Genomic DNA, 15301 nt, shown 5'->3' on the forward strand with positions numbered 1-15301 from the left:
CACAAAGTTCCCATTACTAGATCCATTTTGAAGGAGGCTGTGTCTAAAAGTGTTAGAACATAGCACAGGCTCTGTAGTCCATTCAGTCTCCAACCTTGCTGCAAGGATGTGAGTGTAACCCTACTTGTGAGCACAGCTTTGTGATCAGACAAAAGTTTCTACTGTGTTGATGGCTGAACATTCAGTTCCAATACTTCTCACGCAGATCATGGAATCGTAGACTCATTAAGGTAGCAAAAGACCTCCAAGATCATCAAGTCCAACCTTTGACCAAACACCACCATGCCCACCAAACCACATAGCAAAGTGCCATGTCTACTCGTATTTTGAACACTTCTGGGAATGCTGACTCTACCACTTCCCTGGGGAGCCTGTTCCATTGCTTAACCACTCTTTCAGTGAAGAAATTTTTCCTAATATCCAACCTGAACCTCACCTTGAGCAACTTGAGGCCATTCCCCTTGTCCTATCAACAGTTGCCTGCTGAAGAGGCTGACCCCTACATAGTCACAATCTACTTTCAGGTAGTTGTGGAGAGGGACAAGGTCTCCCCTCAGCCTTCTTTTCTCCAGGCTTAACAACCTCAGCTTCTTCAGCCACTCCTCATAAAACTTATGCTCCAGACCCTTCACCAGCTTCGTTGCCCTTCTCTGGACACGCTCCAGCACCTCAATATCCTTCTTGTAGTGAGGGGTTTAGAACTGAACAGGATTCAAGGTGTGGCCTCACTACTACCAAGTGCATGGGGACAATCACTGCCCTGGTTCTGTTGGCCACATTCTTTCTGACACAAGCCAGGATACCATTGGCCTTCTTGGCCATCTGGGCACAACTGCCACCTGTTGACCAGCACCCCAGGTGTGGATGGAAAGCGCTGGATGCTCCCTTCAAATCAATGTACAGCGATAAAAGTCAGAAATTTCCATCTGTGATTAATTTTGTATTCAAAATTATGAGGAGGTGGGGGAGCCTTTGCAATTCATAGAGGACACTTAGCTCAGTCTACACTTGTCTTCTTACATTGTTTTCTGTGGATAGGAGAGAAAATCCATTCTGCTGAAAATGGGTGAGCTTTCTAAAATACTGTGGCTGAAGCAGCAATGTATGACAGGCTTCAGCACTGCAGTATTTTCCGTTCCACAGGGTGGCACACAGTGGCACACTGCCTGTCCCTACACAGCACAGCATGCCAGAGTGCCCTAGCCTTTAAGCTTATAAGCAGCTCCAATGAAGTCAGCCATGACTCTGAAGTTAAGCATTCCTTAAGTGATCTGTTGGATCGGGTCAGAGTGCTAAGTGGGTTTTTTTTAGATTGTATCTCAAACGTCTTAGCCTGAAGAGCTCTACCTTATGTTCTGAAGGGAGGTGCTTACTTTATACACTAGATTATATTAATGAGTGATACTCAGATACTCCCAATTTCTGTATGAACAGAGGTAATAGGACCCCTCCTATCTTTTCCTCAAGTTTGCTTACTCATATAACACAGTGCGATCAAACTCTAAGGCAACTTGCTGTAAGGGTAGAAGAATCTTCCAGAAGGTTTATTACAAGGAGATGAGGCTTATTTCGCTTAGGAGGACTTTCCTGTCTGGAAGAGGCACCTTTCTCAGAGACAGTTTTATATGTTTTCTCCTCCTGCATTCCAGTGAAAGTCTCCCCGTTATGAGAAAAAGATAAGCCCTTCAGACATCTTTGAAGACCCCCACAGAGGGGGGGTGTCAGGCATGATAAAACCCTGAGCACAATAAAGGGTTGTGTCTTTCCCTAAGCCCAGTGTTTGAAATGCCATTAAGGTTAATGTTCCTAAAGTCTATTATTCTCAACTTTGGAAATAAATTTTCCAACAATCCTTCGACTGCCTGGCATTTTGGAGGTACCTGTGTGTTATCTTTCTACATACTTGCTATGGCCTGTACTAAAATTTTCCATCCAATAATACTATAATCACACTGTATTGCATAATAATATTGCACCGCAATATCTGTCATATAAAGAAGCAAAATGCTTAGCACATGGTTAAGAATCATTCCAATGTAGTAGCAGCTTTAGGTGGAGGCTGGGCTACCTTTATTCCACAGAAAAAAAAAAGCAGAAAGTAACTCCCTTTCAGTTACTGGGTGATGTAGCCCTATAGACGTGCTAGGCAGGCACTCAGCTGCTCCCTTACATTAGGGGTCACTTGTGCCACTTAGCCTCATTCCTATAGAGGACAGGAGTCACGTGGGACTGACCAAGCACTCTCAGTTGTATTCCTCATCATATGAAATGAAAGAATATTAAAGGAGCTTGACATCCTACTTCAAAGGTCAACAAATAACTCTCCATATATAAAACAACTGACAGTGGACAATGGGCACAGCTTCACCGCTTTGGTCCAGTGCTGGCTGTAGTTTAAAACAAAGTGACAGGAAATAATAAGATTTAAATTGGTGAACTGGCTTGTGTGTACTGGGGATTAACCTGCAATACACATTGCACCCAAATTACAGAACTTCAGAGATGAGCTGCTTTAAAGCATTGTAGCACACACTCTGACTGCAATGACGCCTCATTTATGGAAATATTAGTATACTTCATTACTCTCCCACAGTCACATCTAAACTTAGATTAAAATCTTAAATTACCTTGCAATAAAATTGAGTGGTCTTAGAAGATAAACATGGCCAAAAATGATAAACTGTGTGACAGAGAAAGTGAAATGCATCAGCTAAGATCTGGCCTAAATGTTGTATTTTTTACTAATATATCAACATCAGTATTTATGAATGAAATGAAGTACAAAGAGCGAAAGGATGACTCACACATTTGTGCTTCTTAAACAAAAGAATAGGATGAAACAACTGTGCTGCTTGCACCCTTCCAAACACTCCCTATAACAACCCAGATGTGGCTTTCACAGAGAAAATGAGTGGCAGCACATAGATCTTTGTCTCGCTGTACGTCTCCCAGTGACGTGAGGAACTACCGTGCAGCCACTAACATGCTCAGAGGTCACACACAGTAGGTAGTGAGTTCAGCAGCAGCAAGTAACAGAAATGACAAGATGCTCTGCAGCCTTCTAATCTGCTGCTGTTTCCCTTTCTAGATATTCTAGGGGGGGGGCGGGGGCGTTGCTCCAGGAAATTCAGCCTGAGTTCACATGAAATGGGGCTGGCAGTGTGACAACACAAGTGAGGTAAGCTTGATGGGTTCAAGGATTCTCAGGCACAGGATTCAAAATAAATTAAGCTGTATATAAATAAGGACTCTTACTCTGGGAAAGACAAGATTCAGGTGAGGGAGAGAACAGGGCAATGCAATTAATAGTTATTACACTAAAGAACCTTTATCACCAGCAAACAATATTATTAGGGTTGAAGACAGTAATTTGAGCAAATAGTTCTATTCACATGCTTTAGTTGAAGTAGATCCCATCAGTCTATGTAGTGCGCTGATGAAGGTATATTCTTTGGATCTGAGAGTTCCCACTGTTTGGGTTTTCATTGACTTTTTAATATCTTCATTCACTTCTCCCACTCCCCCCTGCTAAGCAGAACATGAGGATGACATCTGACATAGCATGGTCAATTCCAAGCATTTAAAATCTGAAAAGAGCACTCAAAATACCAGAAAGATTGACTAGTATAAAAAATCAATAAGCTAAATTATTTCCAAATCAAAATAATATTCCATCTTATTTTTCTGTGTGTAAGTTTCATTCTTTGAGGAGGTGCTCTGTTAACTATGGTGCCTTGAAGCTTACTCTGACCATGACAAAATAAAGATCCACTTTCACATATTGATACACCTCCAGAAGCTGAGGCATTGCAAAAGGCAATAGTGCTGTGTTAGTTCCTTGGCTGACTGCCCTTCTGTGCTCACCAAGCCTTCTTCAATCTATCCTCTCTAACTGGGTACCCGTGAGACTAACAGCACCATATTTTTAAGGGATTTTTTTCCCACCAGTACCCCTATCTTCAAAGTGCAAATTTCTCCTTAAGCAGGTGTCTCCTTCGTAAGTCAAAAGCTGGAAGCTCCAACAGTGTCTTCCTCATGATTAGGGAGATGTGGATTTCTCTCCTGCCCTCCAGAAAGACTCCATTCCTCTTTTCATTTTCAAATTATCTGTTGGTTAATGAGCAGCACCTCAGGCTGTCAATCTCTGAAGAGGCACAGTGTCACAGGGATGGAATATCTGCCTCTACGTATTTAATCACACAATGCGATTTTAATCAACATGCTAGAAAGCCCACATGAAAATAGAGGACAGATCATGCTACAGTTAAATAGCGATTTTGGTGTTGAGATAAAAAATGGATATTAATGTTCATGTTGCAAAAGAAAAGTGTACTTCACAGTACATAAATTAAATATATAAAGTTTGTTATTTTATAATACATCTGTCTGCATATTTTAGAGTATTGTTCTGTTTTATTACATTTCTGACCAAGACTAATGCTCATTAAAAAATCTAATATGACAATGAAAAATTTTATATAGAAAATTCTTGTCCTCTATTACAATTGCTATCTGCTCCACTTTTTGGAAACCACAGCAAATTAGACTTGGGCCATGGTAATCTTAATTATATCTTGAAATAGATGATGTTGGAAATATATTGAATAAACTCTTTTGGTGAGATTGCCTTTGCCTCTTAATTTAAAATCTCTATGTTCATATTCTTGCATTATTTAAATTACAAAAGGCAGGCATCTGAAAAACGGGATGCTTTGTTGGGCAGTCATATTCATGAAAATTCATTCAATTGTGAGAGGGGTCAAAAAAAGGGAGAAAAAAAATGCTTGCTGATCAAAATGTAACATAAGCTGCACCATTCCATTTAAGCAGCAAAATGCATAGACTAAAAAAGTTGCATATGATCTCAAAATTGTGTTTCTATGAATTTGTCATACTTTTAGCTAGAGAGCAGTTGTAACCCAATGTTTTACTTTTTTTATTTGAAGAAGACAAGAAATAGGGGCCATTTTAATAGGTGACACAAGCACTTTGCATATCATGTGGCTGTTGTGAAGTTGACAGATGAGAACATCCCCAGATTCAACACTCTTTTTTCCTCCAAAGTTGTATCAAAGTGAAATATTGACTCTGAACTCCACTAAAAACTTGACCAAGGTTTTATCTCATCTCATTTGGCCTATAAGAAGCATGAAACAGATCACGACACAGCAAAATGGGTCAGCTGCTACCAAGGTCACTTTGCAAGGTGACTGCTGGCATCAAAGCATCATCTGGGTGCTAAATGTCTTGCAGCATTCCCTGAGTGGAGGAACTTGCAGAGTTGCTCCAAGAAAAGTGGTCAGGACATCTGCACATTTAGTGCAGGTGATGCAACTGTCAAGTTCAGCTGTGTCACACGCAACAAGACACGATAAAAGGGGATTCTTGACATTAAGCACTGCCATGGGCTACATGAAGGACACTGTTTCACTCCCATGGCATTACTGCCCCTTGATTAAGGATATGTTCAAGCAACACCTAGAGGAAGGGTCCCAGGGCAGTGATGCAGAATGTGCTCAGGCCTCCCTGTACAGCAGCTCTGTGAAGAGCCAACAAACTGTTAGTGGGCACTTGAGGGCATGTTAGGCTGCTGGAATATGTTTCGTGAACCACTTAATAAAAATTGTAAATTAATCATCTGTTCCAACTGAGTATGAAGTTTGCAATCTACAGGTGACATGTTGAACCACAAACCAAACGATATTGAGCAAAGTTGTCTAATCTTCTACCTCCAATGCAGAGGTTTTCATAATCTCTTCATGGAATCAACAGCGTTAGGCAATTTTGCATGTCTTTTTTTCTTTCCTCCTTTCACTGAATTCCCTTGAAAGACTGAAGTACACCTTATTATGTACTCTGTAAAAATATTTTTCTCTAACCAATCACTATCTCCTTTAACTTCTTAAGGTAATTACACTTCCAGAGACATCTGCCCGTGCCGTCTTTATGATTATGTTTCCTTGAAGACATTCAGTATTCTACAATTGAAACAGCAACTGCTCCGTTTAGTCAACCCACTAACAAACTGGCAAAAGAGATTATGGGGGAGGCTAAACCCCATAATACCACTAAGCCTAATCAGACAAGTGAGGTTCTCAACTGTTCAACTCTTCCTTCAATCAGACTCAAAGAGACCAGCCAATGCTACTCAGATCAAAGACAAAGACATTTTGAAACTGTGGATTTCTAGGCTTTCTTCTCTAATCTCAGTGCTAAGCTTTAGATGAAACTATGCCTTGATCAGACTGGCTAAGGAAAAATCTTCAACACTTCCTTCTGTTCACCTCGTCATGTTAGACATCAGTGACATTCACCCTTGCAAAAAGTGGTCTCAGGCTCAAAATCTTTGGGTAATTAAGAGCTCTGTACTGGTGCAAGGGTGTATCGCCACGATGTGACCTGGAGCAGGTGTTGCTGTTAGTGAGGTGACAACCTTCTCCGGACCACCAGTAAATCTGGAGCTGATGTGGCATCTCTGACTGACACTTGACTCAGATGAACTACTAGATAAGGTCAGTAGCAATCACAGCTCCACCACAACACTAAGGAATAGAGATCATTGTCATAAGGACACTTTTAGGCATAATGTGCTTGCTCCCCTATCCTGATGACATTTTACCCGTCCTGTTTAGAAACTATTTTGATATGTTGGTATTCAAAAAGAAATTATTATATATTGTGACACAAAATGGAAGTTCCCTTTCTCTGTCTTTATACAAAAATCTGTATATTTCATTATATCTTAAAGGTTCTTACCCTTTAATAGAAATATTTAGCATTTTGTTTAAAAATCAGGCATTCATTTTTTTATGAAATAAATTTTTGAAAATATATTTCTGAAATTGAGCACCTTTAATCCTCCCTGCAATGAAATTTAGCTTTTGACTTCAAAGAGGGCTTTTTATTTTATTAGACTTCCAATTCATGAAAATATTTGGATTTGCCACAGGACAATCAGGAACCAGAAGTAAGTAGTGATTGATGCTAGCCTTGATGATGTTCTCTATTTTTTTATATTACAAAAACAACAGAAGACAGGGAAGCACAATTGCATCATGACTTTAAATTTGGGGATAAACTTTTTTTTTTCCATTTCTAATTTTTTCCTAGGGAGAAAATAAGGGAAAGAATAAAGCTAATGGTTCTATAGCAGGGCCAATATGAAAAATGTAAAAATTAATTTCAAACCGATACAGAAGAGTTTTGAAAGACTTACCTAAAATGTGGACCTAAATATTTGCTTAGTATATACTTTAGCATAAGTAGCCCAAATGTTCGAGGTGTGCAACTAGAAATAGTCTGTGGAAAGACATATAAAATGTTAGTCTGTCACAGACTGACAGACATCCTTGAGGTAAAAACAGACCTGCCAAGTATACAAATATAACCAAGAGCTATAAAAAGTTTTCTTACTTTCTGAGAAGGTTAAATTTTCTGTTGCAGAAGATTCCTGGAGCTCAGTAAATCTCTTTGCTCACTTTCAGAATTCTTTAGTTGGGAGAAATTCTGGACAGTGATTATAACTGAAAGCTAGTTCATCTGTCTGTAAGATATACACTCCTGATTTGCCTATTGGAGCTGCTTGTAAAGCTGATTTACGGAAATCCTTGAAGAACAGTCTGTCAGCGCTTCATAGCATTAAAAGTGTAGGGGGTTTTCCATATTTTCTGCATTGTAGGCTGAAAAAAAAAAAGTCTTCTGTTCCCTAAAATCATAAACATCCTACACCCCACCCAGCATTCATGAGTAAAAGTTTCCTTCATCTAGGGTAATCAGCCATTGACACAAGTTCCTCAGAGGGACCTGAAGACCTCCAGCATTCAATAAATGGAATCTCCTCTTCCTCCCGTGGCAGCTTTGCCCTGCAGCTCTGCACTCCACAGTAGAGCCTATGGGGGCAAAGCAAGCAGCCCAAAACACTGTGTTACTACCACCACCCAACTGAAAACAACCTCCAACCACAACTCTATTCAAAATCTACTCAAAGAGACATGCAACTAAACATAATTTCCATGGCCGAGGAGACACTGGTTATCTAAAAAAATATATTATAAACAGTGTTTCTAAAGTTATGAAAGTCTTTGTCCACAAAATAAATAACTACATGTAGATTTGCCTAAATAATAATACACTAGAGCAATGAAAGGTAGTGATTTGTTAACTTATCCCTGTCCAGAAAAAAGAAAGGCTGTTGAACATATGGTTCATTTTAAACATAGAAGGAATTAAACATGTGCTTCAGTTCTTTTCTGAGTCAGAACTAAAAACTGAAAACCATACCTATGTATACTTCGCTATGTTACAGCAGAATCAACTACAGTGTTGCCATCATATTCTTTCATATGATTTCAATATCCTGCTTGAGCAGGGGGGTTGGATTACATGTCCTCCAGAGGTCTCTTCCAATCTCAGCCATTCTGTGATGCTGTGAATACTGTAGAGATGGAGGTATGTTAGTTATATACTTATTCATAATGTAAGCAATATAACGCATTCTCAATGTTTAAGTAAATAGCAAAAAAATTTACCAAAAGGCAAATGTGTCATTTGGATCATTCATTTTTCTTTATTAAGTTTTGATGAAAAACAGTCCATTTGAAATATTTTCAGCAACCATTTCAATTCCAAATGCTCAACACAAAAACTTGGTATCAGAGTTCAAACATATAAAGTTACACCTCATTATAATTTAATATTTAACAAAGTTAATCATTTCTGATTTTTCATAATTAAGTTTAAAAAAATAATGCTACATTTATAAAATAAATCAGCTTTTCCCAATAAATTACAGTGGTGTTCTTATTCCAAAATGTAATATATCATACAAAATAGATAACAACGTTTTGTCAGACAAAACACTAAAGTATATCTTTCCTCCAGTACATTTTGGCAGTGTGTGAAAATATTTTATTGTACACTTGATATCTAAAGTACAGTGTGAAAAATAAATCCATTAAGCTATTATGCATATCTCTTATATAAGGCAAGGGTAGCCAACTTGGGGACTACTTTTTATTTCCAGTTAAATGTTTTTAGTCAGACCGATACTGCCACGTTTATGCAACTAACTTCATTAATCTGACCCATTAAATTCATGTAGATCCACCTTGAGTCCAACACTCTTTCTATGACAAGTACACAAAAGTGAGCCCAATCAGTAAACTTTTGGGTTGCTCAGTATCTCTCACACATGCTTTACCTCTGTGTTTCACCATAAAGTGTTGGTGGTGAACTTGTAAAAATAGCACGTTCTGGATACCCCTGAAGTTAATGGCAAAACTTCAGAACCTTATTCTGTCATAAAAACTCATGCTAAAAGGAACTTGCAAAAAGAGTAATGCCTTGATAAAAAAACAAACAGTAAACAGCAAAAAGAAAAACCATCTATAAAGCAAAAGGTAAATGTTAAGAGCCACTGCATGGACTTTACAAAAGCAACTACTTTAAAATAATAAGAAACACAGCATCTACCTGGTAGTAGTGTATTCTCATTAAAGCCTTTTGAATGTTCAGGTTAGCTCAGCATTTAATGTGTTGCATTTCCTGCCTACAAAAATGTATTTGAAGAATCATTGCAGATTGTTTGAGCAACTTTTACAAGCCAGAGGTGTAACTACACCATCTTTGGATGTTGTGATTAGTGAAGGTGTTGTTCAGGATGATCAATCTCACCTTGCAGAAATTCTGACTCAGAATTTCTGACTCTGACTATTTTCTCTTTGCAATAGTTCAGCAAACTGCAATATTTTATTATATCTTTTTCATCTGTTTCTCTCTTAAATATCTTCTGAGAAGAAAGTCTACTTTAAAGTACTAAAGAAAAATCATTGCTGTCCGGAATAAATAAAATGTGCAAAGTGGTAATTTTCTTATGATGTCAGTATTGTAGGAACAACATATCACTTAACATATTAGATTATTTTCACAAATTGTAACTGAGTGTACATGCCCAAGTGAGCATGTGTCACAAGGTCCACTTTGTGCAAATCCACAGAGGGTCCAAATCCAGATGAGCTGTTATAGACTTCAGACACAAAACTTAGTCAATGTTGGATCCTCCCAGACTGTAATGGGAGGAAGAGGAGGTGGGGGTTCATCACAGAAAATTGATTCATCCCAAGCTTCTGAAAACTCTTAAAAATTGAGAGGATGAATACTTTGTGGGTTGGCTGTCTTCTGGCTTGAAATACCATGGCTCAAACTAGGAACACCTGGAGCTGAACTCAGGCACATATGCCACTTCAATTAGTTAGCCATACCTTTCCAGACAGAGCTGCTACATTAACTACAACATCTCTGTAGGTGAAGTTTAGTGATTGCTGAAACATGCATTCACCAGCCAGTTAGGTAAATAAACCCAAAGGCTACACTTACACAAGTAAATCAAACAGCACAAAGTCTATACTCCATTCCTGAGGTCAAATGGTACAGTCTGTCTGTATTCCTCTCTGCCCCCTGAAGAGGGGGGCTGTATTCAAAACTCCTGGTGAAAAGTGTCCATAGACTGGCCAAAGTGTGCCCATAAATTTTTGGGGAGAGTACTAGTTAGTCCTGACCAAAAAACATACCAGTCCTTGTTTTAACTATTTAGCAATGTAAATGCTTTGGCACTATCCAATTGACTGATACAGGCATCACTGTCTACACAGATTTTAAAAAGCCCTCAAGCATATTCACTCACGGCAGGCCCTCTGACTCATACAAACAGATGAGCAGGAAGGATTCAACACTATTACTTGAAAGAGATGGTCCTTTCAAATCAATATTTTTTTAAATGAGTTGTGCATTTCCGTCCTTTTTTTTTTAATTCATGTGCTTTTTTGGTAGCCTACTGGTTTATTATTAGTGGAACTTTGGCTTTTGCCTGATTAACCCACTTTTTCTTCTCTACAATTCACAACTAAACAAGCACTAACCAGTTCTGTCACAAAAAGAAATATATATACACATCTAAAATGATAATATTAAGACAACAACTGAAACAGGAAATAAAAACATGAATCTGTGCAGTTATAAGATCTAAAAATAATATGAACCTCTATACATATTTGTCAGACTTCAGTGTCCACAGTTACAGTTGTATGTGGCAGTCAGAACAGCACTACTTTTCAGATTGTGAGGTGTTTAAAGGAACACCCACAGCAGCGGCTGCTGAGGAAATAATTTCGTTTATCAACCTGAGATTTTAAATGTGCAAGTGTCCTACCAATTTATCTAGTGCATAAAAAGGAAGGAAGGAAGGAAGGAGGGAGGGAGGGAGGGAGGGAGGGAAGGAGGGAAGGAAGGAAGGAAGGAAGGAAGGAAGAAAGGAAGGAAGGGTGGATTAAGACAGAGACAGAAACATCATCACAATGGTTTTTGTTTCAAAATAGACTGCTGTGCAATGACTGAAGCCTGATTTGCAGACATTTTGTATTCTTGCCCAGAGCCTTGAGGAGGGGAAGGTAATGGAGTTTCTGGAGTTGCTGAAAAAGAACACAGAAAGAATTTATAGTCTGGCCTACTCTGCATATGCATACTACTGCACTGAAAGGGAGTTTGGTTACATTTGACATGTTAGGGAAATAGGATATTTTAATTATCTGAATTTTTAGTTTATTAAAAATTGTGCATGTAAAAACAATTATATATCAGAATGGTGCTGAATTTTTAAAATTAGATTAAATTCAGGTCAAAGTCTCTTGTTTAACACCATTTATCTACATACATTTTTAATGTACAATTATTTTAATTTAAGAATGATGATGAAATAACTCTATGAGCACTGACAGGCCACCACTCTAATTAATATTTTTAAATGAAACAGTGAAATCTTATGACAGAAGGCTAACTTGCAATTACTTACAAATCTGTTCTGTATGTACAGGAGCAGACATTGAACTTATGAGGATTGTTTGGCCAGTTAATGGATCTTGGGCTAAGTGAGGATGCATTGGGTGATGCAGATGACTGGCATCATTAGAAGTACCTGCAAAAATAACATGTGCATATATCAATTCAAAAGAACATGCTGTTGCCAGCAACTAATACTTCAGTAATTACATTTCCACAGAGTAAATATTTTGATTGGCAATTTGAATAATTGCCTCTGGGTATTCATTAAACAATCATACCAGACTTCAACCATATTAAGCACTGTGTTTATTTTCACTGTTTTGACTGCAATAACAGTGGATTTCATGAAATATTTGTAAGGATTCTTTCATCTGCGAAGGGAATTGTAGGACGACCCAGCAGTGACTGAGAAGTACACGGCACAGTCTGTTGCAAGACTAAGTTAACAAGATGAACTGCCAAGACAAGAAAGCTTTAGCTAACAATTACACGACCCAAAGCTCAGACAGTGAGTCAGCATGGTTGATTACATCACGAATCCCTCAAGATCCCAGCATGCTAAATTCAACATAATACAACACAGTATATTTAGCAAATTGTTAGTTTACCTCCTAGTAACATCTCCTGAAGCAAACTGTCAATTTTAACAATTCCAAATAGTTTAACCAATTGTATTTGCTCAATCATTTGCCAAGTGATGCTCTGGAGTGTAGGCAGTAGAAGAAGTAGTTCTCCAAATCTTCCTCTGGAGTCGTACTGACGGTCATTAATATAATCCTCTAAACTGATTTGGACTTGGAACCGCATATTCTTAATCTTCATTGGGTTACTCAGGCCTTTTGCATCTTAAAAAATGACAAAAATTTAAAGTCAAGGCAGATTATGATTTGGAAGGAGCACCTTACTTATATTTTTCATTTGATTCTTTTCCATTCATGAACAGATTCTACGTTAACAAAAATTACTTCCAGTAATTCTTCCATGTGTAAAAAATTCTGAGAGATTTTTTGGTAAAAATACCTGGATCAAAAAACACAATTGCTTTCAAGCAAGCGTACTCATTGTCGTCTATTTGAATTTCCTGGAAGGGTCGAACTAATTCATCCAGAATGCGATTCGCCACTCGGCAGATCTCTACTTCAGTACTGTTGCGATGGATTATGTAATTGTTGCCTTAGAGAGAAAGAATACCAACATGTGGATTAATATAAAGATTTTGATGTAACACACGAGATGAAGCCCATTCTCAAAAGCACATTTCAGGTTAATCATTTTTTTAAGTAATAACTCTCCTTCGCATTATACAAAAGTGTTCTTTCCAAACAGAGTATATGTGCAAATTATAGCTGTCACCCAGTAAAAAATCTGTACATGTAAATATGCCAACATGTACAGTTCCTGATTAGTCCACAGGACTGAGGTTCACGTTTGAATGTACAAGTATGGAGCAAGTAGACCTTTATCTTTACATAATAGATAAATATAATAGTGAATTGATCTTAAAATGTCTTCTTCCCCAATTAAAATAATACATCCCAAGCTGAATGAAGGATTTGTCAATACATAGCAGAAGATAAGGGGAATGCTTCTTTTTCTAATAGGTGCTCCTCTTACTCCTGATAAAATTTAGCAGCATCATAAAATTTTCAGTATAGAAATAATTTTCCCTGTTTCTTTAATTTTAAATTTCCATTTTGGAGAAGTCTGCACCATGGCATCTTAATTCACCTCCTGGAGAACACTGGCAAATTCACAGAGCTTTCAAAAGCCATCAAAGCAGTTTTTGAAAGAAAAGCTGATGATTATGTCACAAGGGATCCATGCCAAAATGACTCATAAACTTTACATATACCTGCCTCCAAGTACCAGAAATAAGCCCTAAAGCCTCAAATCGTTCTTCTTTTGATACATATGCTGATGCTCATGACACTGAATATAATTTTCTGCTTATTATTTTTTCATTTTTTTTCTTATTACCTACTAATTCCAATAAAACTGTAAATACTTCTTTTTTATTTAAGTTTGTCAGTGAAACAGTATCTAGAGAAAGAACTACATAAAGAAAGCCATTTGTATAGCTTTTATCTTGAAAGGATTGGTGGTGAAATACCTTCAGACCAAGCCCTTCTTGTCCTTTTAATGTTATAATAGGTGTAAAAATAAATTCAACATGATTTAGAGCTGTGAAAAGGCTGTCCCAAAGAGGGAGGAGAACAAGTATTAAAAATGTCCTTGTTCAACACCACCAGTGAAGAGACTAGTTTGTGTCCATATTCCATATAGTCTTGCCTCACATCAAAAATCCTGTCCAAGATGACCTACACACTTTCTCATAAAACAGCCCAAATGCTGCACATGTTTATGTTCAGGACAGTACGCTTCAGAATGGCAGAGCCCTGTTTCAAACAATGCTAACAAATGCCTCATCAAGTCCCTATTCACACAGGCACACATCCCATCCGGTAACTGAGCCTCTCTGTTGCATGAACTAAGATAAGACATGCTTCCATCATGCAACGTCTTTTTCCCTAACAGCTATGTTCTCTTATATAACCCAGTGCAGGAGCCCTTTCAAGTGACCACGAATATGCTTCTGCAGGCATGACTCCTCACTGTGCCATGCATGCACCCATCTGCCACACGTCAGGGACAGCAGGTGAGCTGTTTACATGATGGCCATGTGGTGACTGTCAAGGCAGCAGTGAGAGGGCTCTTGGGAAAGTGAGTTGAAGGGAACAGGCTATCCGATATTCTAGCCAGTAGAGTCTTCTCTGACTGTGTCTGAAGGACTCTTGAGAAAGCTCCAGATAAATGGTTTTCATGAAAACTGAAATTAGTACACGTGAAAACAGGCTGGCTGCTGCTCTCTTAAACAAAGGGGGGTTTATGACAGGGCTTTTTGTTGTTTTCTTCTGGTTTTTTTAAGGGACAAAGGTGTAGAAAGGATGCTAATGTAAGGAGACAATTGCCAGGAACTCCCTTAAGTTTTGATTTGTAGCATCCAATATTAGCTCACCTATCCATCTGCTTTTGCTGTAACAGGCATGTGACATTATGTCATTAATAGCTATTTAACATTCAGAGAATGCATTGCTTTGATTGTGCCAGAACAGTTGTCTCACTTAAGTGATTACATGGTTGCTAATGTACATCATCATTAATAAGTAAAACAAAACCAATATTTACCTAAAAGTAAAATGTCCTTATACGCCATGGACCGTTTTGCTGCTCCAAGCAACAGGTGTTCCCCAGCATGTGCTCTTAGCAGGGCAACCTCATGAAAAGAACAGCAGACTCAATAAATGATAATGCAGTAAGTTCCAATAAGAACAAAAGAAAAGAGGTTGCATATTACCGTGTATTAGGTACACGTTTAAGACAATTAAGATTTTAATATAAAAATCTTAACACCATAAAAACAGCACTCTATAATTAAATTGTCATTCTCTGTCACTTCTAGCATTTG

General features: G+C 38.1%; 1 protein-coding gene across 3 annotated transcripts in view; it reads right to left on the reverse strand.

Annotated features, from left to right (window-relative positions):
* Positions 1–8541: 8541 nt before the first annotated feature.
* Positions 8542–15301, reverse strand: part of HNF4G (hepatocyte nuclear factor 4 gamma) — a 62353-nt gene continuing 55593 nt past the window's right edge. For 2 of the 3 annotated variants that reach the window (XM_032708992.1, XM_032708978.1), the window contains exons 6-11: positions 15022–15109; positions 12856–13008; positions 12444–12680; positions 11846–11968; positions 11308–11465; positions 8542–11251 (exon numbers count right to left, since the gene is read on the reverse strand). In XM_032708992.1, the coding sequence (XP_032564883.1) occupies positions 11347–11465; positions 11846–11968; positions 12444–12680; positions 12856–13008; positions 15022–15109 (720 nt within the window). In that variant the 3' untranslated portion in view covers positions 8542–11251; positions 11308–11346. Of the gene's footprint in view, positions 11252–11286; positions 11466–11845; positions 11969–12443; positions 12681–12855; positions 13009–15021; positions 15110–15301 lie in introns of all 3 variants that reach the window. The other variant, XR_004360658.1, reaches the window with a different exon arrangement.

The sequence above is a fragment of the Chiroxiphia lanceolata genome, chromosome 1, assembly GCF_009829145.1.
Source record: "Chiroxiphia lanceolata isolate bChiLan1 chromosome 1, bChiLan1.pri, whole genome shotgun sequence".
NCBI classification, from domain to species: domain Eukaryota; kingdom Metazoa; phylum Chordata; class Aves; order Passeriformes; family Pipridae; genus Chiroxiphia; species Chiroxiphia lanceolata.